Source organism: Elgaria multicarinata, chromosome 5, assembly GCF_023053635.1.
Source record: "Elgaria multicarinata webbii isolate HBS135686 ecotype San Diego chromosome 5, rElgMul1.1.pri, whole genome shotgun sequence".
In the NCBI taxonomy this organism is placed as follows: Eukaryota; Metazoa; Chordata; class Lepidosauria; order Squamata; family Anguidae; genus Elgaria; species Elgaria multicarinata.
In genome coordinates, this window is record NC_086175.1 from 139,571,004 (window position 1) to 139,597,690 (window position 26,687).

The window sequence follows — 26,687 nt, forward strand, 5'->3', positions numbered from 1 at the left end:
AAAATCGTATCTCCTTTAACTTTCCGCACCACAGACAATCCTGACACCCCCCACTCCCAACCTACTAACACCCCCAAGCACTAAACTCCCCCCATTTCACAATATTATCAGCTACACACACTCAGTGCAATATTGTGCACTCACTAGACATACAAAGTCAGACATAGAATCATAGAATAGTAGAGTTGGAAGGGGCCTATAAGACCATCCAGTCCAACCCCCTGCTCAGTGCAGGAATCCACCCTAAAGCATCCCTGACAGACGGTTGTCCAGCTGCCTCTTGAAGGCCTCTAGGGCAGGAGAGCCCACAACCTCCCTAGGTAACTGGTTCCATTGTTGTACTTCTCTAACCGTCAGGAAGTTTTTCCTGATGTCCAGCTGGAATCTGGCTTCCTGTAACTTGAGCCGGTTATTCCCCTTCCCGCACTCTGGAAGGATTGAGAAGAGATCCTGGCCCTCCTCTGTGTGACAACCTTTTAAGTATTTGAAGAGTGCTCTCATGTCTCCCCTCCATCTTCTCTTCTCCAGGCTAAACCTGCCCAGTTCTTTCAGTCTCTCTTCATAGGGCTTTGTTTCCAGACCCCTGATCATCCTGGTTGCCCTCCTCTGAACACGCTCCAGCTTGTCTGCGTCCTTCTTGAATTGTGGAGCCCAGACCCAAGGGAACACAACTGTGGGGTAATGCCACATACACCTGCAGGCTTGAGCTGGCAGAGTGAGATTTCCAGTGATTAACAGAAAGTTGGCAGTATGGGATGTCCAGTGATTACGCAAGAGGGGGGGCTTCAGTGTCCTACAGGTCTCCTTCCCACCCCCGTTAAGACTACGAAATCTGGAATCAAAGTAGTACCACGTGCAGGATGGTGCCAAATAAATGAAAACCTTTCTGCTTCCGCACACACCCCCTTTCTTTCTTCCTAGTCCCAAGCAGAAGTAACACACAGCTACAGCTACACCATGATCTTGGCCACTTTGCACCCCTGGGAAAAGCAACTATTCTGTTACATGGATTTACACGCAAGAAATGAAACTTCCCTGCAGTGGCTTTAAGGATGAAAAGACCAGAGTGGCAATTTAAAAAAAAAAAAATAGTTCCAAAAAAATAAAGAGTATGGTCATGTGAACACGCTCTAAAATAAATATTCCAGATTTCATCCTCTGGGTTTTCCCAAAGTAGCAAATGATCTCTACTGCTAACATACCGCATGGTCGAGACTTCGGCGCCCGCCCACCCTCGGTGCAATTTTATTTATTCTATTATTTATTTATTGCATTTATATCCCGCCTTTTTGCGGCGTACCTAATCCTCCTCCTCTCCATGTTATCCTCACAACAACAACCCTGTGAGGTAGGCTGGGCTGAGAGTCAGTGACTGGCCCAAAGTCACCCAGTGGGTTTCCATGGCCGAGTGGGGACTAGAACCCGGATCTCCCGACTCCCAGTCCAAACACTTTAGCTACAACACCACACTGGCAATTTGTCTTCAGTATAGATTGCCTTTGAAACTGGGGGTTCCATTTAGCTGGCAGGGCGAAGACCTGCTGATGGACTAAGCTGTTGCTGCTGGTTTTTGAACTTGCAGACATTTTAAAATCATCCCCCGAGATTGGCCATCCTGGCTGGGGTGATGGGTGCGCCAGTCCGTGAAGGCTGATTACTTCAATGTCAGTGGGGCAGTTAATCTGCTCTGTGTTTCTGTCAGAACCAGTCAGAACCTGTGTGCCCCAGCTGCTGGGGAACATGGATGGGAGGGTGCTGTTGCACCATGTCCTGCTTTGTTGGTCTCTGGCCGATGGCTGGTTGGCCATTGTATGAACAGCGTGCTGGACTAGATGGACCCTTGGTCTGATCCAGCATCAGGGCATTTCTTATGTTCTTGACTTATATGACAAAGCAGATATGTAACTTTGTAGGGATACGTGTCCCGAGCATGGGGAAATAGGCGAGGATTTGCACATCCTTGTTCTCAAAGAAAATCTCCACTAAGCAATTTTTTAGTTCTCATCGCTATGATTAAGCTTGAAAAGCTGACCACAGTGAGAGCAGAAACACACACACCGTCTCACCACCACCCCCTTGGCCCAATCCACACAAGCCCCAGCTATTTCCATTCCCCTCAGCTTGGCCTTGTTTCTCCCGTTCCAGAAGAAAAATGAATCATTGAATCATAGAATAGTAGAGTTGGAAGGGGCCTATAAGGGACCACAATACCTGACGGAACGCCTCTCCCGACATTATTATTATTATTATTATTATTATTATTATTATTATTTATTTATTTATAAAGCACCATCAATGTACATGGTGCTGTACAGAGTAAAACAGTAAATAGCAAGACCCTGCCGCATAGGCTTACAATCTAATAAAATCATAGTAAAACAATAAAGAGGGGAAGAGAATGCAAACAGGTACAGGGTAGGGTAAGCAGGCACAGGGTAGGGAAAAACTAACAGTAGAAAGTAACAGTAGAAGTCTGCACAACATCAAGTATTAAAAGCTTTAGGAAAAAGAAAAGTTTTTAGTTGAGCTTTAAAAGCTGCGGTTGAACTTGTAGTTCTCAAATGTTCTGGAAGAGCGTTCCAGGCGTAAGGGGCAGCAGACGAAAATGGACGAAGCCGAGCAAGGGAAGTAGAGGCCCTTGGGCAGGCGAGAAACATGGCATCAGAGGAGCGAAGAGCACGAGCGGGGCAATAGTGTGAGATGAGAGAGGAGAGATAGGAAGGAGCTAGACCATGAAAAGCTTTGAAGGTTAACAGGAGAAGTTTATATTGGATTCTGAAGTGAATTGGAAGCCAATGAAGAGATTTCAGAAGCAGAGTAACATGGTCGGAGCGGCGAGCCAAGAAGATGATCTTTGCGGCAGAGTGGTGAACAGAAACCAACGGACTGATGTGAGAAGAAGGAAGGCCAGAGAGAAGAAGGTTGCAGTAGTCCAACCGTGAAATAACCAGTGCATGAACAAGCATCTTGGCAGAAGAGACAGACAAAAATGATCGTACACTGCGCTCAACATCTAAGGTCCTCCTCCGAGTGCCTACTCCGAGGGAAGCTCGGAGGATGGCAACAAGGGAGAGAGCCTTCTCAGTGGTGGCCCCCCGACTGTGGAATGATCTTCCCGATGAGGCTCGCCTGGCGCAAACATTGTTATATTTTCGGCGCCAGGTCAAGACTTTTCTCTTCTCCCAGGCATTTTAACAGCATTTAACAACGTTAAGTTTGTTTTTAATGGACCCCAGAATTGTTGTTTTTAAATGGATACTGTTGTTTTATACTGTTTTTATGTTTTTTAAATTTTTGTATACTTTTAATGTTTACTATTTTTAATTGTTGTAAACCGCCCAGAGAGCTTCGGCTGTGGGGCAGTATATAAATGTAATAAAATAAATAAATAAATAAATAAATAAATAAATAAGGCCATCGAGTCCAACCCCCTGCAAGAGTTGGTCTTGCAGATAGATTAGCTGTCACATGGTAATAAAATGTTGATTTGGCACCCGGCTTGTGCCAGGTGCAGCACATAGCACAGAGGCAATACAGACACTTAAGGTTGCAATCTTACACACTTCAAAAAGGACGCAGACAAGCTGGAGCATGTTCAGGGGAGGGCAACCAGGATGATCAGGGGTCTGGAAACAAAGCCCTATAAAGAGAAACTGAAACAACTGGGCAGGTTTAGCCTGGAGAAGAGAAGATTGAGGGGAGACATGAGAGCACTCTTCAAGGACTTGAAAGCTTGTCACACAGAGGAGGGCCAGGATCTCTTCTCGATCCTCCCAGAGTGCAGGACACGGAATAACGGGCTCAAGTTACAGGAAACCAGATTCCAGCTGGACATCAGGAAAAACTTCCTGACTGTTAGAGCAGTACGACAATGGAACCAGTTACCTAGGGAGGTGGTGGGCTCTCCCACACTAGAGGCCTTCAAGAGGCAGCTGGACAACCATCTGTCAGGGATGCTTTAGGGTGGATTCCTGCATTAAGCAGGGGGTTGGACTCGATGGCCTTGTAGGCCCCTTCCAACTCTGCTATTCTATGATTAAGGGACAAAGTCTCATTAGACTGAACATCTTGGATTGCGCTGGAGATGATCTCGATCTCTCTCACTCACTCACACACACACACACACACACACACACACACACACACACTCCACATGCGTGTTGCTTTTGTTCAAGCCCAAATGCACTTGCTTGGTCACAGTCATGTTTACCGGAGAGGTGGGATAAAGAGGCCACAAGGGAGCAAATACGAATTAGGACAGCAGCACACACCAGTGAGCTCACATCTTTGCCAACTGGCATTTAGTGATTTCCCCACATGCCTCTCACAGAGAGCTGAGAAAACCTAGGTAAAAACAAACAGGGGAAAAAATGGACACCCCTCCTTCCTGGCATTTTCCCATTTCCCCCCACCCGAAGGAACATTTTTGGGCTTTTTTCTGAAAAATTGGAAACGTTTAACAATTATTTATTATAAAATATTTTCTTTTAGAACGATGAATAAAATGTCTAAGAGAAGGTGCACATATATTGCAACCCAGTCTTTAGCCACCTGCCGCCCAAATGATTTCTAAAATTACATCATAGCAAGACTTTTATAAGAAGACTACAGATACAACATTTCTGGAAATATTGACGCCACAGGGGAAGAAGGTTTTTTTAATCCCCTCTGTAAGATTACCTGCATAGTTATTTCTTCTGTTCCTTATTGATTTAACATGTCTTTTACCAATAGACATTTAGGGAAATTCCACATTATACTGAGTTTTCCCAAAATGTCACTATAGCTATTATATCATACTATGTGAAGAAAGTGTGCATTCTTGATAGTTTGGGTTTTGTTCTATTGAGGCCTGTATTTCTGGGTTTTTCTGGTTAGATGCTAAAGCAGTCAACTGTACATTTTCCCACAACTGACACCCCACACGACAAATCGCATGGGACAGGGTTTTCTCTGCAGTGGCCCCAGAGGCCTTTGGGAGAAGCTGACATTGTTGCTCCAGCACCGCATGCTTTTAGGATGGCCTTGAAAACATATTATTTTACCATAATCGTGATATGACTGCTGTTGTTGCTGTTTTCCCATTCTTGTTCTTGCTGGTTTTATTGTTGGCTTTCATTTTTGTTTTTATTGCTATTTTATTGTGTTTATAGAATCATAGAATCGTAGAATAGCAGAGTTGGAAGGGGCCTACAAGGCCATCAAGTCCAACCCCCTGCTCAGTGCAGGAATCCACCCTACAGCATCACTGACAGATGGTTGTCCAGCTGCCTCTTGAAGGCCTCTAGGGTGGGAGAGCCCACAACCTCCCTAGGTCACTGGTTCCATTGTCGTACTGCTCTAACCGTCAGGAAGTTTTTCCCGATGTCCAGCTGGAATCTGGCTTCCTTTAACTTGAGCCCGTTATTCCGTGTCCTGCACTCTGGGAGGATCGAGAAGAGATCCTGGCCCTCCTCTGTGTGACAACCTTTTAAGTCTTTGAAGAGTGCTATCATGTCTCTCCTCAATCTTCTCTTCTCCAGGCTAAACATGCCCAGTTCTTTCAGTCTCTCTTCATAGGGCTTTGTTTCCAGACCCCTGATCATCCTGGTTGCCCTCCTCTGAACACGCTCCATCTTGTCTGCATCCTTCTTGAATTGTGGAGCCCAGAACTGGACGCAATACTCTAGATGAGGCCTAACCAGGGCTGAATAGAGAGGAACCAGGACCTCACGTGATTTGGAAGCTATACTTCTCTTAATGCAGCCCAAAATAGCATTTGCCTTTCTTGCAGCCATATCGCACTGTTGGCTCATATTCAGCTTGTGATCTACAACAATTCCAAGATCCTTCTCGTTTGTAGTATTTTTACTTCTTTTAATATTTTAACTGCTTTTATGTATTTTATCGCTGTAAGCCGCCTTGGAGGGCTTCTGCCCTGACAGGCGGCCAAGAAAAGTTTTAAATAAATAAAATGAATAAATAACATGTGGGTTATCCCATCTTCCTTTTTTCTTTCTTTAAAAAATACCTTTCAGATTTGGGTGTCTGGAACTCACTGCCACAATCTGTAATGAAGTTCCCTATTAGACCTCGTTGCAAGGGAATACTGCCTCAGCTATGAAAACTTTAACCACAGCCATCAAAATAAAAGCTCCATGGTTTCTATAGCCTAGGCACAGCACCTTTCAACTTTTCAAAATGAACAAAAAGATGTTTAGTAAGAGAAATTATTTACAAATTGGAATAAAATGTTACTCTGAGACTGCCTAAGTGTTCTTCAATTAAGTGTGTGTTGCCACTCCTAAAAGGTAAGAGAATTTCCCCCAGCTAAACTAGCTCTCAATACCTTTTATATCGGATCAGATCGCCCTTAACACCACCTCACCCAATTGCTCACGAACAAGAACAGATGCTGTACACCAGACTTCCTCTGTTTCCATTTCTGCCTGCTTATTAGATTGTAAGCCTATGCGGCAGGGTCTTGCTATTTACTGTTTTACTCTGTACAGCACCATGTACATTGATGGTGCTATATAAATAAATAATAATAATAATAATGCTTCTCTTGGCTTCAAGGATGATTCAGATGTTTCAGGGACTACTTCTAAAGTTCTTAAAATATATGATGTTTACCTTGATTTGCTCATTCAAATATCAGGTTTGGTATATTACATTTAAAAGCATACTTTATTCAGACAGTAATTACAAATTTACCATGTTTAGTTTTAAATGTTTTCCATTTTAATGATAATTGCATGAGCAAACCAAGTTATATATAAGAACGTTTTATGTTCTTAAAGTAACAATGTGACTTTAGACCCATCAAGAGCACTAAAGAAATTACGGCATATTTTATTTTCCCCAAAATTTACGGGGCAGGAGGGAGCGATTGCAATGAACAGGAAAACCTGGGGGAGTTCCCATGCCTTCAACATTTCTGGAAATGTTTCAGATGTGGCCTCCCAATGCACTCTGGGCCTATTAGCTTAGATTAAAAACATATTTTCACCCCCCCTCCCCTTTAACACACCCAACACAAAGAGAGACAACCAGCTTCGGTGTTATGCAAGAAAAAGGCAGCGCACCAGAGATACCGTGAGCACCACAGAAACAGCTACATCCACACAAGCACAGGTTCACACATCGGAAGTTGCCTTGCAGGATCCCAAAGCTCTGTTTGCTCCCGGTTCAATCCCCCACCTGGGTCTGGCTCTCTTCATTGCTTGCCTCCGAGCATCCAACATTCAGAGGTAAAGTGGCCCTGGGCATGGAGGCTCCATTCAGCGATTGCAGCTAAAGCCCACGCAGAGAAAGCTTTGGAGGGCAAAAATGTGTCTCTTCCCTCTCCAAGGAAACTCTCAACTGGAAAACGGAGGGGTGGGGTGGGGGACAATGGAAGACAACACTCCTCACCTCAAAACAGACCTGCCTGCCACAAAACCGCCACAAATTGCAGCCACAAATTGCGGCCACAAATTCCTAACTAATGATATGCTGTGCAGAGTAACGGAAGGTCGTGGAAGACCTACCGCCCATCAATGCATTTGTAACCCTGATCTATTTTGTTCCAAGCCCCTCATCTTTGCAGGCTGCCACCCCGTCTGGGCAAAACCCACCCTCTGAGGAGTGGGGCTCAGCACCCCTTAGACCCGTTTCCATACCTTCGCCTCCCCGCCCCACATCACTTTTTGATTTCCAGAGCTCTGGTGCCTAAATATGGCTGCAGAAGGGAATATGTAGAAGAAATTTTTGGCACAGCACTATTGCACAATGGTTTCCCCCACCCTCCCCAAACCTGGGGCCCTCCAGATGTTTTGGATGACAACTGATGGGAGTGAAAGTCCAAAGCATCTGGAAGGCCCTGGGTGGAAGGGGGAAGCTGGCTCCCACGATCCCCAAGCGCCTGGAAAGTCCCAACACAGACATGCACCTACAGTCCCTTCACACTTTACATTTTTAAAGTGTGCACATTAGAATACCGTATTTGAGCGCGACAAAACGCACTGGTCGCACAGATACATCCGGAAAGGGAGCTGGGCTGGGGCAAACCCGCGTTAATGTGTGAAGGCATGCTGCGGAGGGCAGACAAAGCACGCGCGACGAGAGAGGAGGGGAGGCACCCTGCGAGTTGAAACACGAAAAGGCTGGCCTTTGCGGCTTCAGGGCGCGTGCGGGACCTCAAGGCGCGCTCGTCGGAACGCGGCCAGCCCGTCGCGCGGGGAGGAAGCGCGCCTCCCGGGCCCGTTTTCCCAAGCGGCCGCCTTCCCCGCGTCCAAGCCGGCCTCGCGGCGCGGAGCTCCGGTCCGCAGCTTCGGCCGCTGCCGCCGCCGCCCGGCCTCGCCCGGGGATGCGGCGCGGCAGAGGCGCCCCCAAAGCACCCCCGAGCCCCACCCCGGGCAACCCGCTGCGCCCCCGCCCCACCCGCTCCCCAGCACTGACCTGGTGCCTTTGTCGCCCATGGCCGGTGGCGGCTCCGCGGCGGCGCTGCGCTGCCCAGCCGCCTCGCCGAGAGATCCGGGCTCCGTGGGCAGCGGGCGGCGGCGCGGAGGCGGAGGCGGAGGCGGAGGCAGAGCCGGCGGGATGGCGAGGAGGCTCCTGCGACTGCCGCCCGGGGAGGAAGCAAGGGAGGGAGGGAGGAAGGAAGGAAGGAAGGAGGCTCAGCAGCGGCGCGGAGCAGCGGCCGGACGCAGCGAAGGGAGCCCGCCCTGCCTGCCTGCCTGCCTGCCTGCCTGCCTGCCTGCCGGGGGAGGCGGATGCGAGTGGCCGCCTGTCCGCCTTCACGGGCCGGGCTGCTGCTGCTGCTGCCGCCGCCGCCGCCCCATGCCCGGCGCCTGCCTCTGCCGCTCGCTCGCTCGCTCGCCCGCCCGCCGCTGCCGCTTCGCCTCCCCTGCCCAGATTGGACGCCCCAAGCGCAGCGAGCCCCGGCTGCCTGGCGCCTCGCTCGCTCGCTCGCTCACTCGCTCCTGCGGCCGGAGACCCGGCTGGCTCGCTCGCTCGCTCCCCTCCTGCTCCTCCTCCGTCCACACGTCACGCTCGCGCCCGCCCGCCCTTCCTCGACACGCGCCTGCCTTGGGAACGCGTTCACACAACAACGCCGCCCGTTCCTGCTGGAGAACAAGGGGAGGTGGTGGGTGGGATTCTTCCTCTGCAAAACCTTTTTTTAAACACACAGGCTTTCTGGATCAGCCTCCCCCCAACCTGGCGCCCGCCAGATGTGTTGGACGGGGGGAAGCAATCCAACACATCTGGAGGGCACCAGGTTGGGGGAGGCTGATCTGGATTAATTTCTTTTTAAAAAACAACAACAACGAACGGTGCGGGGGCTCAAGCCCACCTGAAAAGCTCTGCTAATTGCTGAAAAACGACGTTGTGGTACATTGTGGCACAACACGTGGTACATTTGCACCTGAAAAGAAATGCGGAAAACGCACCTGGGGTGGGGGTTCATGCCAGTGTTTCCTCCCAAGCCCCAGCGCCACTCCGTCCTGCAGTGGGCAGCTGAAAGGACAGGCCCTTCCTACAAGTGGGGTAGTCAAGCAGGGCTGGAAGGCTGCCATGTTCTCAGCAGGGACAATGACGCTCTCCCAGGGTGCTTGCAAATGCTCCACCTGCCACATAGGGAGACAAGACTAGGAAGAAACCCATGGCTTTGAACAGTCAGACTTTTCCTTTAAAATAAAATTTTAAAACCACGACACGGAATAATGGGCTCAAGTGACAGGAAGCCAGATTCCGGCTGGACATCAGGAAAAACCTCCTGACTGTTAGAGCGGTACGACAATGGAACCAGTTACCTAGGGAGGTTGTGGGCTCTCCCACACTAGAGGCCTTCAAGAGGCCGCTGGACAACCATCTGTCAGGGATGCTTTAGGGTGGATTCCTGCATTAAGCAGGGGGTTGGACTTGATGGCCTTGTAGGCCCCTTCCAACTCTGCTATTCTATGTCTTAATTGAAGTGTAGGAAGCCAAGGAGGCAAAAGGCTGACAGAGAGATGGGTGGACAATGAAAGACAGGTCTCTCGCACATGCTCTTCGGCTCCCTCACAGGTAAGCTCAAGTACCCTAAACCCAACCCATGAGAATGTCTCCAAAATTTTCTTCTCCTTTGAATTTCTTTTCAAAATCAATTTCTTTTTTATCAAATTGAATGAAAGTGCTGGGAATATGTAGAAGACACACACACACACACACACACACATACACACCAAGCCTTGGAGTCAAGGTGGGCTAAGTGAAGAACCAGAAATTCAAATCTGGTTCTTCACTGCCAGCTCTCTATACAAAAGAGTGGCATGCACAGCTTTGGTAACTAGCGGTAACCAGGATCTCTTTTCGATTATCCCAGAGTGCAGAACATGGAATCATGGGCTCAAGTGACAGGAAGCCCGATTCCGGCTGGACATCAGAAAAAACTTCCTGACTGTTAGAGCAGTACGATAATGGAACCAATGACCCAGGGAGGTGGTGGGCTCTCCCACACTAGAGGCCTTCAAGAGGCAGCTGGACAACCATCTGTCAGGGATGCTTTAGGGTGGATTCCTGCAATGAGCAGGGGGTTGGACTCAATGGCCTTAGAGGCCCCTTCCAGCTCTACTAGTCTATGATTCTAGGTGTTTGTTTGTTTGTTTGTTTGTTTAGGGCTGTTGTTTTAAGAGAAAGTTTGATCAGAGAAGAAATTGATACAGATTCTTGAACCTTTACTAAGGCCTCCCATCACACATGGGAAAACATGTTCCCTACTGTTGCTTCTCTGCTCCTGGTTTCGTTGCTCAGTTACTTCCTGTTTCAAAACAGGAAGTAAACAACGGGCACGAGGGACCCATTCAGTCGGGTGTTCTGATCACGCTGCTTCTCCCGCACACAGCAGGAGAGAGCAGCAGCTTCTGGCTTTAAAAATATTTCGGACTTTTTGAGGTTTGTCTTGCAGCACAAGGAAGGCCAGAAGGAGTGGAAGGCGCATGAGAAGCAGACGTCATGTGAGGGACCTGCAAAAAATCCGTGAGTGCCCAGGAACGAGCATGCAATAAAACACTCGTTGGATGGAGCTCTGCATCAAAGTGAACAAGACATTATTCTAGGGTACTTCGGACACACACACCATCCTCTATGGCAGCCTTCCTCAACCTGGGGTGCTCCAGATGTGTTGGACTACAACTCCCAGAATGCCCCAGCCGGCTGGGGCATTCTGGGAGTTGCAGTCCAACACATCTGGAGCACCCCAGGTTGAGGAAGGCTGCTCTATGGCAATGAAACAAGAGACCTATGGAATCCATCCTCAGTGGTACTTTAAATATTAAATTTATTAACATGTAAAGAATGACAACACTTGAAGAGTGAGTTCAAAGCAAGGGGAAAATATTCACTCTCTCTGTTCATCAGGATAAGTGCTTCAGTGGTTTCATCACAAGCGCATGATGGCCTGGCGTGGGTTCCATGAGCATTAAAACCATTCACTCCTCCAGGTCACCTGGGTGATGGACAATGGCTTGGACTTCGTTCAGATCTTCTAGAACCACCTGCAAATCCATCAGGCACCAGCTGTAAAAACCCAATCCAAAGACCAAATTCTTCATGGCAGCTATGAGTGTGTCAAATAAGTTAGGTGCGCCCAGCTCCTCTTTCATTAATGGATGATGATCCAGCCACGCAAGATGCCAGCACTGGAGCACCAGCAAGTCACAAAGCTGGTCCAGATAATTCAGGGTGCTCTTTGGTTCCATCTGCTCCAAGTCCTCTTGGATTCTGGTCAGATACTCCAAGAAGTTTTCTCCATCCCAACGGACTCCACCAGATTCCTCTAGGAAATGCTTCAGATACCAAAGAACATCATAGACCTTGCTTGGGGCAAGACAAAACAGCAGCTCACCGATGGGAGCCAGGGTGTCTTTGGTGAGTTCAGCAGCTTCAAAAACTTTCCACTCATAAGAGTTGAGTGAAATGGTCCTCAGTTCTCTTGCAGCTGCGGACAGCTCACCAAAAAGAGAGAAGAAGCCAGCGTCCACCAAGAACCCTAGTATGCTAGTCACCTTGGCCACAATGCCTGCTGCATAAGAGAGATTCCTTTCCTCTATGTTATCATTGATCAAGAACAGGTTGTCCAGGTGAGTTGCGGGCCCCATCTTGTTCAAGACATCCTGGAATGGGGCCAGGCTTTCAATGAAGGCTGGTTGCCACATCTCCTCAGGCTGGTTGACAAAGCAGGTCACCCTGAACTGGTGGTTCTGACCTTCCTCACTACTTGTGCTAGCCAGATGACGCAATTCCAGAGCTGGCAACGTCAGATCAAGGTTCTTCACTCCCAATTCTCCCTACAAGAATAGCGAGAGAGGGGGGAGAGGGATTTAGGTGACTCCATCTTGAACCCCCTTTTATGGAGGGTTGTCCCCCAACAGAAGTGCAACGTGGGCAGGAATCAGGAAAGGGCATTCCACAGCTTGCTAGGCAGTGCTCCATTTGCAAGGCTGATAAACGTCACCTCTGTGAAACATTGGAAGCAGCCTCCTCCCAAGTCAGAACATGGGTCCCTCTGGCTCAGAACTGTCCGCTCTGACTGGTAGCAGCTCAGGAAAAACAGGGTCTCAGGAAAAAGCCTTGCCCATCGCCAGGCCCTTTGAATAGTATAACCAGGGATTGGAGAACCTGGGACCAGCAACATGCAAAGTGGTCCCTCTCCCGCCCACCTCTGGCTTCCCCACCTCAGCGGTGTCAAAGTTAACCCCTTCCCTTGAACTTAACCTCTCTTCCAGCGGGCTGTATGGAGGGAGGTGAGGGAGACAGAGCAGGACAGGAGCAGTTCCACGGGCCCTCTCTCCCCTCCTCCCTCCTCCTTCTTTTTCCTTGCGTGTTGTTGTTGTGGCCTTTAAGCCTGTGGGGCAGTGTGTACACCTAGGATTGCTTGTTGCGTTACACTCCAGATCTAGTACTAACATTAATTATAGTACAGCAATCTTTGAATCCATTTCTTTCTTTTATATAAATTTCCAATCAAAATTCAAGCAGCAAAATATGTAAAAACAAGTAAAGTTGGATTTCCTAAGTAGTTCTTGTTGTTACAAAGGAGAATATTGCTGAACCTGTTTTGCTGACCAAGATGTCTCTGTAGATAATTGTCTGGCAATATCACAGGCAAGGAGCTTTGATATCAAAGAAACTATCTGGGCCCCAAAGCAGACCATATTTATACAATTTCTAAAATATTACCTCACAATATGTCCATACTAATTGCTACTTCATAAATCTAGGTTCACACTCTTGAGTTCTAAAAGAATCTTTCATGATCAAAACACACCTACAAAGCTTAAACATGCACCTTTCAAGTTAGATACAATTAATTTTTATATATGCCTTTGACAAAGCGGTTTCGTACTCAAAGTTTACTAATTAAACTTAAATGCATATTTCCCCCCCTCCTAGATATCTATATATCAGGCTTCGTAATATTTGTACCTTTCGCAATGGTTTTTGGTCATTAATTCACAAGCAAAAACATTTAAGTTCACTTTGAGCCTGAATAATAGAGTTTGACATCTCTCTGCCTCTCGTATTTCCCTTTTCATCTTTAGTGATGAGCTATAATAATTCAGCATTTTGGCTTTGGATATTAGCCAAAATGCTTTGCCAATTTCATTTCGATAACGATTGATAACCATCACCTAATGCTCACTGTGAACTCGCATAGTGGGCATGTTCAGACGAGCACAGGGGAGGGAAAGAACATTTCTGAACCACCCTGTGGGGAGGGGAAATGGCTCACTTACCCCCACCCGGTAACCATGTTCCCTCCGCTGACCTCCCACCACAACGGTGGCACATCCCAGTGGCCACCACAGCGGAAACGGGGTACCATCAGCCTGACTCAGCCACACCAGCTGCTGCTAAGCCATCTCAGCCATAGCAACCTGCCAAGCGGACTAGAGCCCTGGTGGCATTTCTGGGTCTTCTAGGCGGCCATCTCTACGGCCGGCCGCATTTTCCCATGGGGATCTCGCCATATGACATGGTAAGCCACGCTGGGGACCTTTACCATACTGCAAAGTGTGGCTTCCAAGCATGGGGACCAGACCCGTCTTGGGCAGGAAAACCACTCCACGCACAACATGCTAATCCCTCATGGATCATTTCCGGATGCTACCCACGAGGGGTGAGCATTTCATGCAAACCCAGCCCGTATCTTCCTTACTGGTACTAGTCAACTTTATTATTGATTTAATTCTGTGGATTCCTAATTACCTTTAATGCACCATGCTTAATTGCCCATGACGTGCAGCTCCCGGAGGAGAGAACTTTTGTTTTTGTTCGTAGGTGGGGAGATAGTCCCTTTCATCAGTGATCGTTTTTATTTATTATTGCATTTCTATCCCGCCTTTTTTCCTCCAAGGAACCCAAGGCGGCATACAAAATCCTCCTCCTCTCCATTTTATCTGCACAACAACAACAACCCTGTGAGGTAGGCTGGGCTGAGAGTCTAGGGGGTTGGACTCAATGGCCTTGTAGGCCCCTTCCAACTCTGCTATTCTATGATTCTATGGGCTCATCTACACCAAGCAGGATATTCCACTATGAAAGCGGTATATAAAAGGCAGGAGCCACACTACTGCTTTATGGAGGTATTGAAGTGCACTGACAACTGTTGGGGCCCACTGACACATCTACCCCAAGCAGGATATAATACTATGAAAGTGGTATGAAAGCGGTATATGGTCTGTGTCATGGGCCCCAACAGTTGTCCGTGCACTTCAGTATCACTGTAAAGCAGTAGTGTGACTCCTGCCTTTTATATACTGCTTTCATAGTGGAATATCCTGCTTGGTGTAGGTGAGCCCTGTGACTGGCCCAAAGTCACCCAGCGCATTTTCATGGCCGAGTGGGGACTTGAACCCGGACCTCCCAACTCCCAGTCCAATGCTCTAGCCACTACGCCACACTGAGCACATGAAGGATTACGCCACCAATAGGGGGGTCTGGTGTGGGGAAACCTGGAGCTCGTGGGGCTCAATGGATTTTCCAGAGCCACCAACTCAGTTTGCGTTCACATGCTGAGCCACGAGCCCCCCACCGGAACAGGTGGACTCTTACTGTGGCGGGCTGTTGTGCGCAAGTTTCTCCTTCCCGCTCCCTAGCTCCAGAAGGGAGAAGGAGAGGCTTGCGGAGAGCGTGGCCGGTAATGCCGACAACAGGGATGGAGGTCTGCAAACTGGCCCAACTCGACCTGTGTCAAGCCAGGCCTGCGCACGGACAAACAAGCCAGACTCTGGGAGTGTTAGGCTGCCAACATTTTGGTGGACTGGACTCTTCAGATGGATTCCTTCCTCACCCCTAGTCACCAACCTTAGTGGTACTGGCAGGACCATGACAGAAGACTGGCTTCTTTCAACATCCTTTTAGAACAGTCTTCCTCAACCTGGGGCGCTCCAGATGTGTTGGACTACAACTCCCAGGCTGGGGCATTCTGGGAGATGCAGTCCAACACATCTGGAGCGCCCCAGGTTGAGGAAGGCTCTTCTAGAACCTACCACCATACAAAAGGCACCGTGAGGGGAGAAGAGAGATCATAGAATCATAGAATGGTAGAGTTAGAAGGGATCTCTAAGGCCATCGAGTCCAACCCCCTGCTCAATGCAAGAATCCAACCTAAAGCATCCCTGACAGATGGTTGTCCAGCTGCCTCTTGAATGCCTCCAGTGTGGGAGAGCCCACCACCTCCCTAGGTAACTGATTCCATTGTCATACTGCTCTGTCAGGAAGTTTTTCCTGATGTCCAGCTGGAATCTGGCTTCTTGTAACTTGAGCCTGTTATTCCGTGTCCTGCACTCTGGGAGGATCGAGAAGAGATCCTGGCCCTCCTCTGTGTGACAACCTTTCAAGTATTTGAAGAGATCTCAGTTGTACTGCTCCAGAGAGGCAGAGAACCTGGATTTGTAAAACTGTTTTGTTCCAGAGGCTTCAGCTGCAACCTGAAATTAAGCATGGGCATGAAGTGATGGGGAAAGAATTCCTGCTGGTCAGGCTGTTATTAAGGGTACAGGTGCAATGCGCTAAGTCAACTGGCAGCCATGTGCATGAGAGGCTGCCTCTAGGGAGGCGCAAGTAAGCAAAATTTGAGCTCTCTAAAGTTCCCTGAATTCCATCTTGCCGTTCCTTCCAACTCAAGTTTGTATCAGATTGAGAGCTCTGTTATTTTTCCAGATGAAGATCCATTTGTGTTTCCATGCATAGTTTTCCTAAGGTACATGTCTGTTCTGCACATCGTTGAAATTCATTCCTTCTTAGAATCATAGAATCATAGAATCTTAGAGTTGGAAGGGGCCCATAAGGCCATCGAGTCCAACCCCCTGCTCCATGCAGGAATCCACCCTAAAGCATCCCTGACAGGTGGTTGTCCAGCTGCCTCTTGAATGACTCTAGTGTGGGAGAACCCACAACCTCCCTACGTAACTGATTCCATTGTCATACTGCTCTAACAGTCAGGAAGTTTTTCCTGATGTCCAGCTGGAATCTGGCTTCCTTTAACTTGAGCCCACTATTCCGTGTCCTGCACTCTGGGAGGATCGAGAAGAGATCCTGGCCCTGCTCTGTGTGACAACCTTTTAAGTATTTGAAGAGTGCTATCATGTCTCCCCTCAATCTTCTCTTCTCCAGGCTAAACATGCCCAGTTCTTTTAGTCTCTCTTCATAGGGCTTTGTTTCCAGACCCCTGATCATCCTGATTGCCCTCCTCCTCCAGCTTGTCTGCGTCCTTTTTGAATTGTGGAGCTCAATCTTCTCCCATTGATTAATGCCTATTTCTGCGTGTTTTTCAAAAGTACCCACTTTCAATGTCCTTTTTTCAAATGTACACACATGCTGTCGGACACAATATTTTTGGTCCGCAGATCACTTTGCAAATTCGGAAATGCGCAGACTTCAGCCACAGAGTGCACCTGAATACATGCTCTGTTCAGAAGAGGCAAACTGGGTAAACCTGGGTAAACCTCCTGACTGTTAGAGCAGTATGGCAGTGGAACCCATGACCTAAGGAGGTGGTGGGCTCTCCCACCCTAGAGGCAGCTGGACAACCATCTGTCAGGGAGGCTTTAAGATGGATTCCTGCATTGAGCAGGGGGTTGGACTTGATGGCCTTATAGGCCCCTTCCAACGTTACTATTCTATGATTCTATGAATTTATTGCAATACCCTCAGGCTGTGTCGATGCCGAGGTGGCTGAAGTGCACTGACAACTGTTGGGGCCCATGGACACATCTACACCAAGCAGGATATAACACTATGGAAGTGGTATGATAGCGGTGTATGGTCTGTGTCTATGGGCCCCAACAGTTGTCAGTGCACTTCAATACTGCTATAAAGCAGGAGTGTGGCTCCTGCCTTTTATATACCACTTTCATGCCACTTTCATAGTGGAATTTCCTGCTTGGTGTAAATGAGCCCCAAGAGAAGAACACCACTGGCTGTCACCTATACCGCCCCCAATTGAAACCATGGCAACGGATCATCCGTGAACTCCAGCCCATCTTCAGCACAGACACTTCTCTCACACACACAAGCCTTGGGAGGCAGACCAGGCCTCCAGACCACCTCCCAACCTGAAGCGGATGCTAACCAGCAACAGGACACAGGACAGAGACACAGACAGAGGGACCAGACTATGCAATAGAGCCAAGGGGCAGCTCTGCCCCCACATCTATTCAGGCAACACCATCACAGGACCCAACAACACCAGTCCCACCATCAAGGGCTCTTTCATCTGCATCCTTACGTAATCTGGGTTTCATGCCATCCCTGGCTTTGTCTATTGCTAAGTTCTTAATAAACATATACACGTAACAAGTGTCTTATTTTTTCCACATCTTTTTTCAACTGCACATTATCAGATTTCCAACTCAAGCCCAGACAAGACTGAGATGCTGCTGGTGGGTGGTTCCTCTGACCGGATGGGGGGTGTTCAACCGGTTCTGGATGGGGTTGCACTCCCCCTGAAGGAGCAGGTTCGTAGCTTGGGGGTTCTCCTAGAGCCATCTCTGTCTCTTGGGGCTCAGGTGGCCTCGGTGGCACCAAGTGCTTTCTACCAACTCCGGTTGGTGGCCCAGCTACGCCCCTATCTCGACAGGGATAGCTTCAGTTGCCCATACTCTGGTAACCTCCAAATTAGAGTACTGCAATGGCCTCTACATGGGGCAGCCTTTGAAGACAGTTCGGAAGCTGCAGCTTGTGCAGAATGCAGCGGCCAGATTGATAGCTGGAACAGGGAGCATATAACACCGATTCTGACCTGCTTGCATTGGCTGCCTATATGTTTCCGAGCCCAATTCAAGGTGCTGGTTTTAACCTATAAAGCCCTACATGGCTTGGGACCGCAATACCTGATGGAACGCCTCTCTCGACGTGAACCTACCTGTACACTGCGCTCAACATCTAAGGTCCTCCTCCGAGTGCCTACTCCGAGGGAAGCTTGGAGGATGGCAACAAGGGACAGGGCCTTTTCAGTGGTGGCCCCCCGACTGTGGAATGATCTCCCCGATGAGGCTCGCTTGGCGCCAACATTGTTATCTTTCAGGCGCCAGGTCAAGACCTTTCTCTTCTCCCGGGCATTTAACAGCATTGAACGCTAAGTGTTTTTTAATGGACCCCAGGATTGTTGTTTTAAATAGATGCTGCTGTTTTTATACTGTTGTTTTTATGTCTCTGATGGTTTTTAAATTTTGTATACTTTTAATGTTTACTGTTTTTAGCTTTTGTGAACCGCCCAGAGAGCTTCGGCTGTGGGGCGGTATATAAATGTAATAAAATAAATAAACTGCACATTTTCCCCAACTGCACATTTTGCGTCTGCCAAGTCACCAAGCTGTAAGGTAACAGCCAGCCAAGGGGAAAGCATCTCTCTAGGCGCCAGGAGGTGACACATAATATGTAACTGAGATGGACGGTGCGATACAGCTGTAGACAGAACATGGGCTCCTTCATCATCCCTGTCTCCCTGCTACTTCCAGCCAGCTCACGGGTGGGCTTTTTACTGCATTCTCCGTAAGTAGTAGTCCTATTAAGCCGGAAAAACTATTTACCACAATTTTCTGGTTTGTTGTTGAGTGGTTTGCAGTTTCCAGAATCCCATTCCTTTAATTCTGGGGTGCCGGACCAATGAGTTTCCTGTTTGCTACAGTTGTGGGCGGAAGTATTCCAGGAGCAAGGCTGGAAACATCTAGGAGTCAGAGATGGCACACCTCACCAGAAAGTGCTGCTTGACAAGCATCATCAAAATGTGGTTCATTTCAAGCGTTTTGCACAGGATAATTTCTGGGCAGATTGTGCCCGGAAAATGGAAGTCATAATAGCTACTGCTCCAATCCAATGACAGTATACATCCCCCAATCATACCCCACTAGTATGGAAAGTAGTATCTAATAGACTTCACTATGCAAAAATCTCAGTTGTCTTTTTTATATATATAAAAAAAGCAAGTTCCTAGCCCTCAAGAATAAGAAGATAGGCTTGGAAGGATGTCACAAATCATTGTGAAGTTTCAGAAACCAGAGCAGGGCTAAGATAGATTTCCTTTGCTCAGTTCAGGCTTCGCAACTCTTTTCCCCAGACCCTAGAATGAACAGATTAAATTATCCAAACTGCAAGTTTCCATAGTATCTACAGGCCACAGATCTTCACTTTTCTTAGAGGACACACCGTCCTCTAAGGTTATTTTCTGAAGCCAAGCCTCAGGAAAAAAAAATCTCACTCTACTGTGGATTAATTTTGGGGTTCCTTTCTGAAATTGAACCACTGGGAAAGAATTCAAAGGGAACTAGGAAATAAAGGGCTCAGAAGACAAAATTCAGAAGGAAAGTTTGAAAGGTTCTTTTGCCCAAAAGCTTTCTCAGATAGTGGGGCATAGCAAATTCACAGTGGCGCTAATATTAACGTCCAGGAGAATTAAATCCACAATGGCCAGAAAAGAGATGGGTTTCTAAGCTCATCACTTGTGACTGACATTTGGTTTACTTGGCAAAATAGACGTTGGTTCCCCCTCCTCCAAATACAGAAGTTTACCCTCCGTGGACCAAAAGATCTCTTATTTATTTTTAAAGCAACATGGTGTATCTGTTTGTTTGTTTTTGCAGTATCTTTTAATAGACCCCGTGAGCCTCGTGTGGCGCTGAGCGGAAAAGCAGCAGTTTCTGCAGCCGAAACTCCCCACCGCCTGAGTTCGATCCCAGCGGAAGCTGGTTTCAGGCAGCCGGCTCAGGTCGACTCTGCCTTCCATCCTCCCGAGGTCGGTAAAATGAGTACCCAGCTAGCTGGGGGAAAGGTAATAAAGGCCAGGGAAGGTAACGGCAAACCACCCCGCTATAAGGCCTGCCAAGAAAACGTCAGCGAAAGCTGGCGACCCTCCAAGAGTCAGTAATGACTCAGTGTTTGCACGAGAGGTTCCTTTCCTTTCCTTCTAATAGGCCCCAGGGGATCAGGCAGGCCACGATAAGCGTGCACAACACATTTCATCAGCGGGTGCATCCACGGATTATTGTTTTTTTAAAGGCAAACATTTCATAGAATCATAGAATAGCAGAGTTGGAAGGGGCCTACAAGGCCATTGAGTCCAACCCCCTGCTCAATGCAGGAATCCACCCTAAAGCATCCCTGAGGGTGGATTCCTGCATAGGGGGTTGGAGTATTTATTGAATACTCTATAAGTAAAGGATATTATTTTTATTCATTTATTTATTAAACGCGGTAAGCATTGATGCCTTACCCTGCATTCAGCTTGCCTGACCGTGGGAGGGTTGTTACAGATGGGAGTGGGATGAGGAGACGCAGACGAGGGGCTTACGAGACAATATTAGCCTCCGGGGCTCCTCTTCCTGGCCTCTGAAACATGGCAGAGAGGCTCCCAGCAGAGAAATCCCTTTTGGCTCCTTCAGCTGGGAGTAACGGAGTGCTGTTGGGGGCTGGGGCAACGGAGCAGCCAGAGGGCCATTCCTGTCACGTGGGTGACATGGAGGCATGGCGTGCGCCCTATATCAGTGGTTCCCAATTACCTAAGTACTGCGGGGCCCTTGTTTTTCAAATGCCAAGCCATGGACCCCCTCCTTTTGAAAATTTTGTTATCTGTATGGTAGTTACCTGTGCGAAGCAATTTTTTGGAGAAAATAAGGGGTAGCCCCTAATAAGCAAAGGATTTTAGGGCTACTAAAAAACAGACCATAAAATTTGTGATATTTGTGATATTACCACGCAAAAAATGACAAAGATGAATTTAATTTTACTAATGTCTAGTTTACAGTTGAACAAATTATGACCTGTGTAGCAGCTACTAAACCTAAACGTGATGGGAGAAATCATGCCTCTTTTTGTCCCGAACAATCCCTTCCACATCCGGTTCAATATTTCTTACTTTTAATCTCAAATCTGGATCAACATCAAGCCGATTTCTATGCCTGTTCTTCGTATAACAAAATGTCAAAAACGTTTGTTCACAAAGATATGTGGAACAAAAGGGAACTAGATGTTTCAAAGCTTTTTCACCTAACTTCTTATAATCAGGAAAAATCTTCACCCAGAATTGGTCCAGTCTTTGAAAAAATTTATTTGAAAAATGATTTCAATGAACCATCACAAGTCACGTCAACAAGTGCATCTTGCTCTTCCGCAAATATAGTTGTTAGTTGTACATCACCACATTCAAAAGGATTCCTTCTCCTTGAGTTTTCAGGATTAGGTGCAGGGAAGTAATCTCTGAAGCTAGTCGCTAAATCACGCAGGTGCTCAGGGATGTTATATTTTACTTCTGGTAGGAATTCGTCATCAGTGGACTCCAGAAATGAATGGTGAATATGTGAATGGTGCCACGGACCCCCTGGGTGGGTTACGTGGCCCCCCTGGGGTCCACAGACCACCAATTGGGAACCACTGCCCTGTATCATTTACACACACTTCTATTGGCATGAGGATGGTCCAGCAGAGTCCTAGCAGCTAAGGGGGTGCAGCTCCCGGCAGTGATTTCTTTTCGCTCCTGCTGCCAGGAGCGATGCCGTTCTCTAAAAGACAGTGGTTCTTCGGCACAGCAATGGAGCAGCCAGCGGGCCGTTCCCACTATGTTTGGACCCCCCCCCCTATGGATCCCTACTCAAAGGCCCCCTCAATTCACCGCTTCTTGCTTGAGACATTAGGGTGCGCCTAGGCACACCCGGCACACCCCTTGCGCACGCCTATGCCTGGGCACACCTGGCACACCCCTTGCGCACCCCTATGCCTGGGCACACCTGGCACACCCCTTTGCCTAGGCACACCTGGCACACCCCTTGCGCACGCCTATGCAGGGCACACAACCCAAGAGGGCAATAGAAAGCAACCTGTCCATTTCCTTGCCCTGGGCCTGCTGGCTGTATTGAAGAATCACGTAGCCTGCCAGCAGAGTATCTGAAAACATGTGCTCTGCCTCTTATGGGAGGCGCAGCTCAGGACTTCTTGCAGGGTTGCAATCCAGAAGTTGTGTTCCCAGCATCCTCTGCAAGGCTGCCAGACACTGCGAAAGGACTCTCTTATCACATGTGGTTGTTTCATTGATGACCCTAAGGATATCACTGCTTGGGTTGCAGTTGGACCGGTGCTATATTACCTTCACCGAGCAATCATTTATTCCCTCCAGTTCCCCCCAGCCCCTCAGAAGAAATCGATTATGGACAGCCGTTGTGTTTCTTTTTTCCGGTGTCGTGCAGCTTGGCTCACTCACTTGAGGCACCTGGACATTTCCATGTACAATAGCAGCACCATTTTGGCCAATGGCAGCTTCTAAATGGTTTAAATAAATAAAACAACCTATTTGCAGACAAAGCAAATAGTTTTCTCTTAACCTCAGTAAAGAGATCCGGGACGCGGGGCGCATTGGTCCTTTTTGGTTCATATCCAAACTGCTGGAGCCACAAAACGCAGTTTCAGGAACAAGCATAGTAAAGTTCTGTAGCCCAGCAAACACGCAGAGCTGCAAAAGGAATTTCTCTCTGTGCTACTGAAATCTGGAAAGGACACGCTTCCTTGGATTGGGCCCCTTTGCATAGCGCAGTTTGGGGGCGGAGGAGGACTTTTGTCAAGATATACCAACTGTGCCCTGATCTGGACGGAGATAGCCTAGCTACAGTGATCCATGCTCTGATAACCTCTCGTTTGGATTACTGCAATGCGTTATACATGGGGCTGCCTTTGAAAACGGTCCGGAAGCTTCATCTGGTACAAAACTGGGCAGCACGGTTACTAACAGGGACTGGCCGACGAGACCACATCACGCCAGTCCTTTTCCAGCTTCATTGGCTGCCAGTCCAGGTCTGGGCCCGATTCAAAGTGCTGGTATTAACATTTAAAGCTCTAAACGGCTTGGGGCCAGGCTATCTGAAGGAACGCCTCCTCCCGTATGTACCTGCCCGGACCGTAAGGTCATCCTCAGGGGTCTTTCTCCGCGAGCCCCTGCCAAAGGAAGTGAGGCAGGTGGCTACCAGGAGCAGGGCCTTCTCTGCTGTGGCACCCCAGCTGTGGAATGAGCTCCCTGAGGTTCGCTTGGCACCTACATTATATGCCTTTAGACGCCAGGTGAAGACCTTTTTATTCTCCCAGCATTTTAACAGTCTATAAATAAATTTTAACTTGGTGTTTTAAATTTGTAATTTTGCATTGCTGCTGTTTTTATCTGGTTGAGCTTTTATATTGTATTTTATATTATGGTTTTATACTGTTGTTTTATACTTTGAATGTTTTTAATTTTTGTGAACCGCCCGGAGAGCTTCGGCTATTGGGCGGTATAGAAATGTAGTAAATAAATAAATAACCCCCCTTACACACATCGGTGTGGCGGCCTGGTAGGACCCAGGCAGGCTCTCAGCTCAGCACCATCCTGCCTCCAGGGAACCCAGGATATTAAAAAGCACGGTGGGCAATTCATAAAACCTGCTTGCGCTAAAGGTGAGGTGTGCAGGAGGTCTCTTCAGGAGTGGCATTACAGGCCCAACAAAGACAGACGGGGACTGTCCTCCTGAGTCTAGCTCAGGCCTCGCTCCCTCCCTTAGGTCCCAGTCGGGACACTCACAAAGCCAACCCGGTGCAGGAAATATGGTGTTTAGACGCCCAGCTGTCTCATATGGAGTCACATTATTTATTGCTCCGTCCTGCCCAGCATTGCATTCCAGCCTCCCGCAACCTGGCGCTCTCGAGATGGTCCAGACTACAACTCCCATCATCCCCATTGGCTGAGGATGATGGGAGTTGTGTTCTGGACCATCTCGAGGGTGCCGGGTTGTGGGAGGCTGTTGTATATGGTGCGATATGGCTGCAAGAAAGGCAAATGCTATTTGGGGCTGCATTAATAGAAGTATAGCTTCCAAATCATGTGAGGTACTGGTTCCTCTCTATTCAGCCCTGGTTAGGCCTCATCTAGAGTATTGCGTCCAGTTCTGGGCTCCACAATTCAAGGACGCAGACAAGCTGAAGCGTGTTCAGAGGAGGGCAGCCAGGATGATCAGGGGTCTGGAAACAAAGCCCTATGAAGAGAGACTGAAAGAACTGGGCATGTTTAGCCTGGAGAAGAGAAGATTGAGGGGAGACATGAGAGCACTCTTCAAAGACTTAAAAGGTTGTCACACAGAGGAGGGCCAGGATCTCTTCTCAATCCTCCCAGAGTGCAGGACATGGAATAACGGGCTCAAGTTAAAGGAAGTCAGATTCCGGCTGGACATCAGGAAAAACTTCCTGACTGTTAGAGCAGTACGACAATGGAACCAGTTCCCCAGGGAGGTTGTGGGCTCTCCCACACTGGAGGCCTTCAAGAGGCAGCTGGACAACCCTCTGTCAGGAATGCTGTAGGGTGGATTCCTGCACTGAGCAGGGGGTTGGACTTGATGGCCTTGTAGGCTCCTTCCAATTCTGCTATTCTATGATTCTATACTCTGGGTGGTGGCAGCGGCTCTCCCAGTCACAGCCAAAAGATCTCTTGCAGCGCCGTCATGTGAAATTCTTTTTTGAACCAGAGACGTTGGACTCCTGCAGCCTTCCGAATGCCAAACAGGTGCTCTGGCACTGAGTTGCTGTGGCCACGTGCCGCTCGCTTATATGGAGTCAGGCCGGTGAGCCCAGGGGTGCCTGCTCTGACTGGCAGCATTTCTCCAAGCAGAGAGAGTTCCTTCAAGTCAGAAATCCCCAACCTTTTTTCACCTGTGGGCACATCTAGGCATATGAGAAATTGCTGTGGGCACCGCCACAAAATGGCTCCTTCTGTGGATGTGGCTACTCAAAAGTGGGACTGGCAAGGATAGAGGCCGGAAGGAAGGTAGAAACAGCAAGGCAAAAGAGGCGAAGGTGGCTAGAAAGTGTGAGGCTAGAAAGAGAAAGAAGACCGCTCTAACATTTTCCATGATTTTCTTCGAATATTTTTCTAAGGGGGCAGGAGGGGAGAGGTTTATGGGGGCAAGTGGAAGTCCCCGTGGAACCACCATGGTGGCCACTACATTGGAGACGCCTGCTTTAAGTTGAGGGACAAGGCACCAAACCCAGCGGGTTTCCTTGAGTTTTTATTTTATTTTATTTATTTATTGCATTTCTATACCGCCCAATAGCTGAAGCTCTCTTAAGTATTTGAAGAGTTATGCTTTTCTCAGCTGAAAGTCCTTTGTACACAGACCAAGCATGAACCTTTGTTTATGTCATTTTTTTTTTATCCCATCCATCTTTAAAGAAGACCAAGTCGGCCTACATCGGGGTGGGGACACTTTCTCACCGGGGGCCAATCCCCTCTTGAGACAGGAAGTCCCACAAGTTGTGGGTTCTACAAGGCGTGGTTCTCTTCTCTTCCCCTCCCCTCACTCACCCCCCAAGTATACAGGTTGACCCACCCGACCCAGAAAATTTATGAAGAGTTTTCAGCCAGTCCGGAAGCCGGGCAGAAGGACCTAAGGGCTGCCTTTGTGGATTGGTCGTGGGGCCCTCGAGTGCAGGATGACACCCACTAGCACGAGAGACACGGCTGGCTGAGCACCCCACTTGCAGCCCGTAATGGAAGGCAAGGCTGACCCTGGAGGTGGCGTCCGGCTGCGTCACCGGCTTGGATCAAAGACCCCTTGAATCCAGCACTCCATCTCCCCCGAAACATCCCAAGAAGAAGAGCAAAGAATGTGACATTTGTCCCCAACATCTGTTATTCAGATGTGCATGGAGGGGTCCAACTAAGCAAAAGAACCACAGGTAGACTCATCATTGTCTAAATCTTTTTAGACTCATCACTGTCTAAACCTCTGCTTGGCAGACGTTCTGGGCTGTCCGAGGCCTCTTTTCTCAGACCCGAAGGCCTCGGTTCTGCTCCTGCAAGGCCTGCATTGGAGAACCTTTCTTCTGTTTTGGTAGTGGCAGCTGGAGGACGGGTCTCAGCTCCTCCACCAGCATCTCACATTCCTGGACACTCTCAAGCCCAGCGAGCATGGGCAAAGGGCACAGGCCGGCCTGCCAGCCTGCAGAGACAAAACGAGAGCCCGTGGGCAAGGCACTCTGGAGCCGCGGCCCTCTGCGTGAACCCACGGCCAGGGCTATCTCCACAGGACCACCGTCTTGCTGCGGTCCACGCTGCCAATGTACGTGCCGGAGGGAATCCAGGCCACTGCGTTCACAGACGACCTGGAGGCAAAGGAGCAGAAGAAAGAGAGGGAATCAGTTCCCTAGGGAGGTGGTGGGCTCTCCCACACTAGAGG

General features: G+C 48.6%; 3 protein-coding genes across 4 annotated transcripts in view; 1 reads left to right on the top strand and 2 right to left on the bottom strand.

Moving 5' to 3' along the window:
* The window catches only part of LOC134399346 (beta-arrestin-1), a 177,799-nt gene extending 169,271 nt beyond the window's left edge, over positions 1–8,528 (bottom strand). For both annotated transcript variants that reach the window (XM_063127367.1, XM_063127365.1), the window contains exon 1: positions 8,422–8,528. In XM_063127367.1, coding sequence (XP_062983437.1) covers positions 8,422–8,441 — 20 coding nt within the window. In that variant the 5' untranslated portion in view covers positions 8,442–8,528. The remainder of the gene's footprint in view (positions 1–8,421) is intronic.
* The window catches only part of LOC134399354 (leukocyte cysteine proteinase inhibitor 1-like), a 148,663-nt gene that overhangs the window by 104,562 nt on the left and 17,414 nt on the right, over positions 1–26,687 (top strand). The gene's annotated exons all lie outside the window — the stretch shown is intronic.
* ATG16L2 (autophagy related 16 like 2) overlaps positions 26,197–26,687 on the bottom strand; it is an 83,386-nt gene continuing 82,895 nt past the window's right edge. The window contains 1 exon segment of the mRNA XM_063127810.1: positions 26,197–26,613. Coding sequence (XP_062983880.1) covers positions 26,526–26,613 — 88 coding nt within the window. The 3' untranslated portion in view covers positions 26,197–26,525.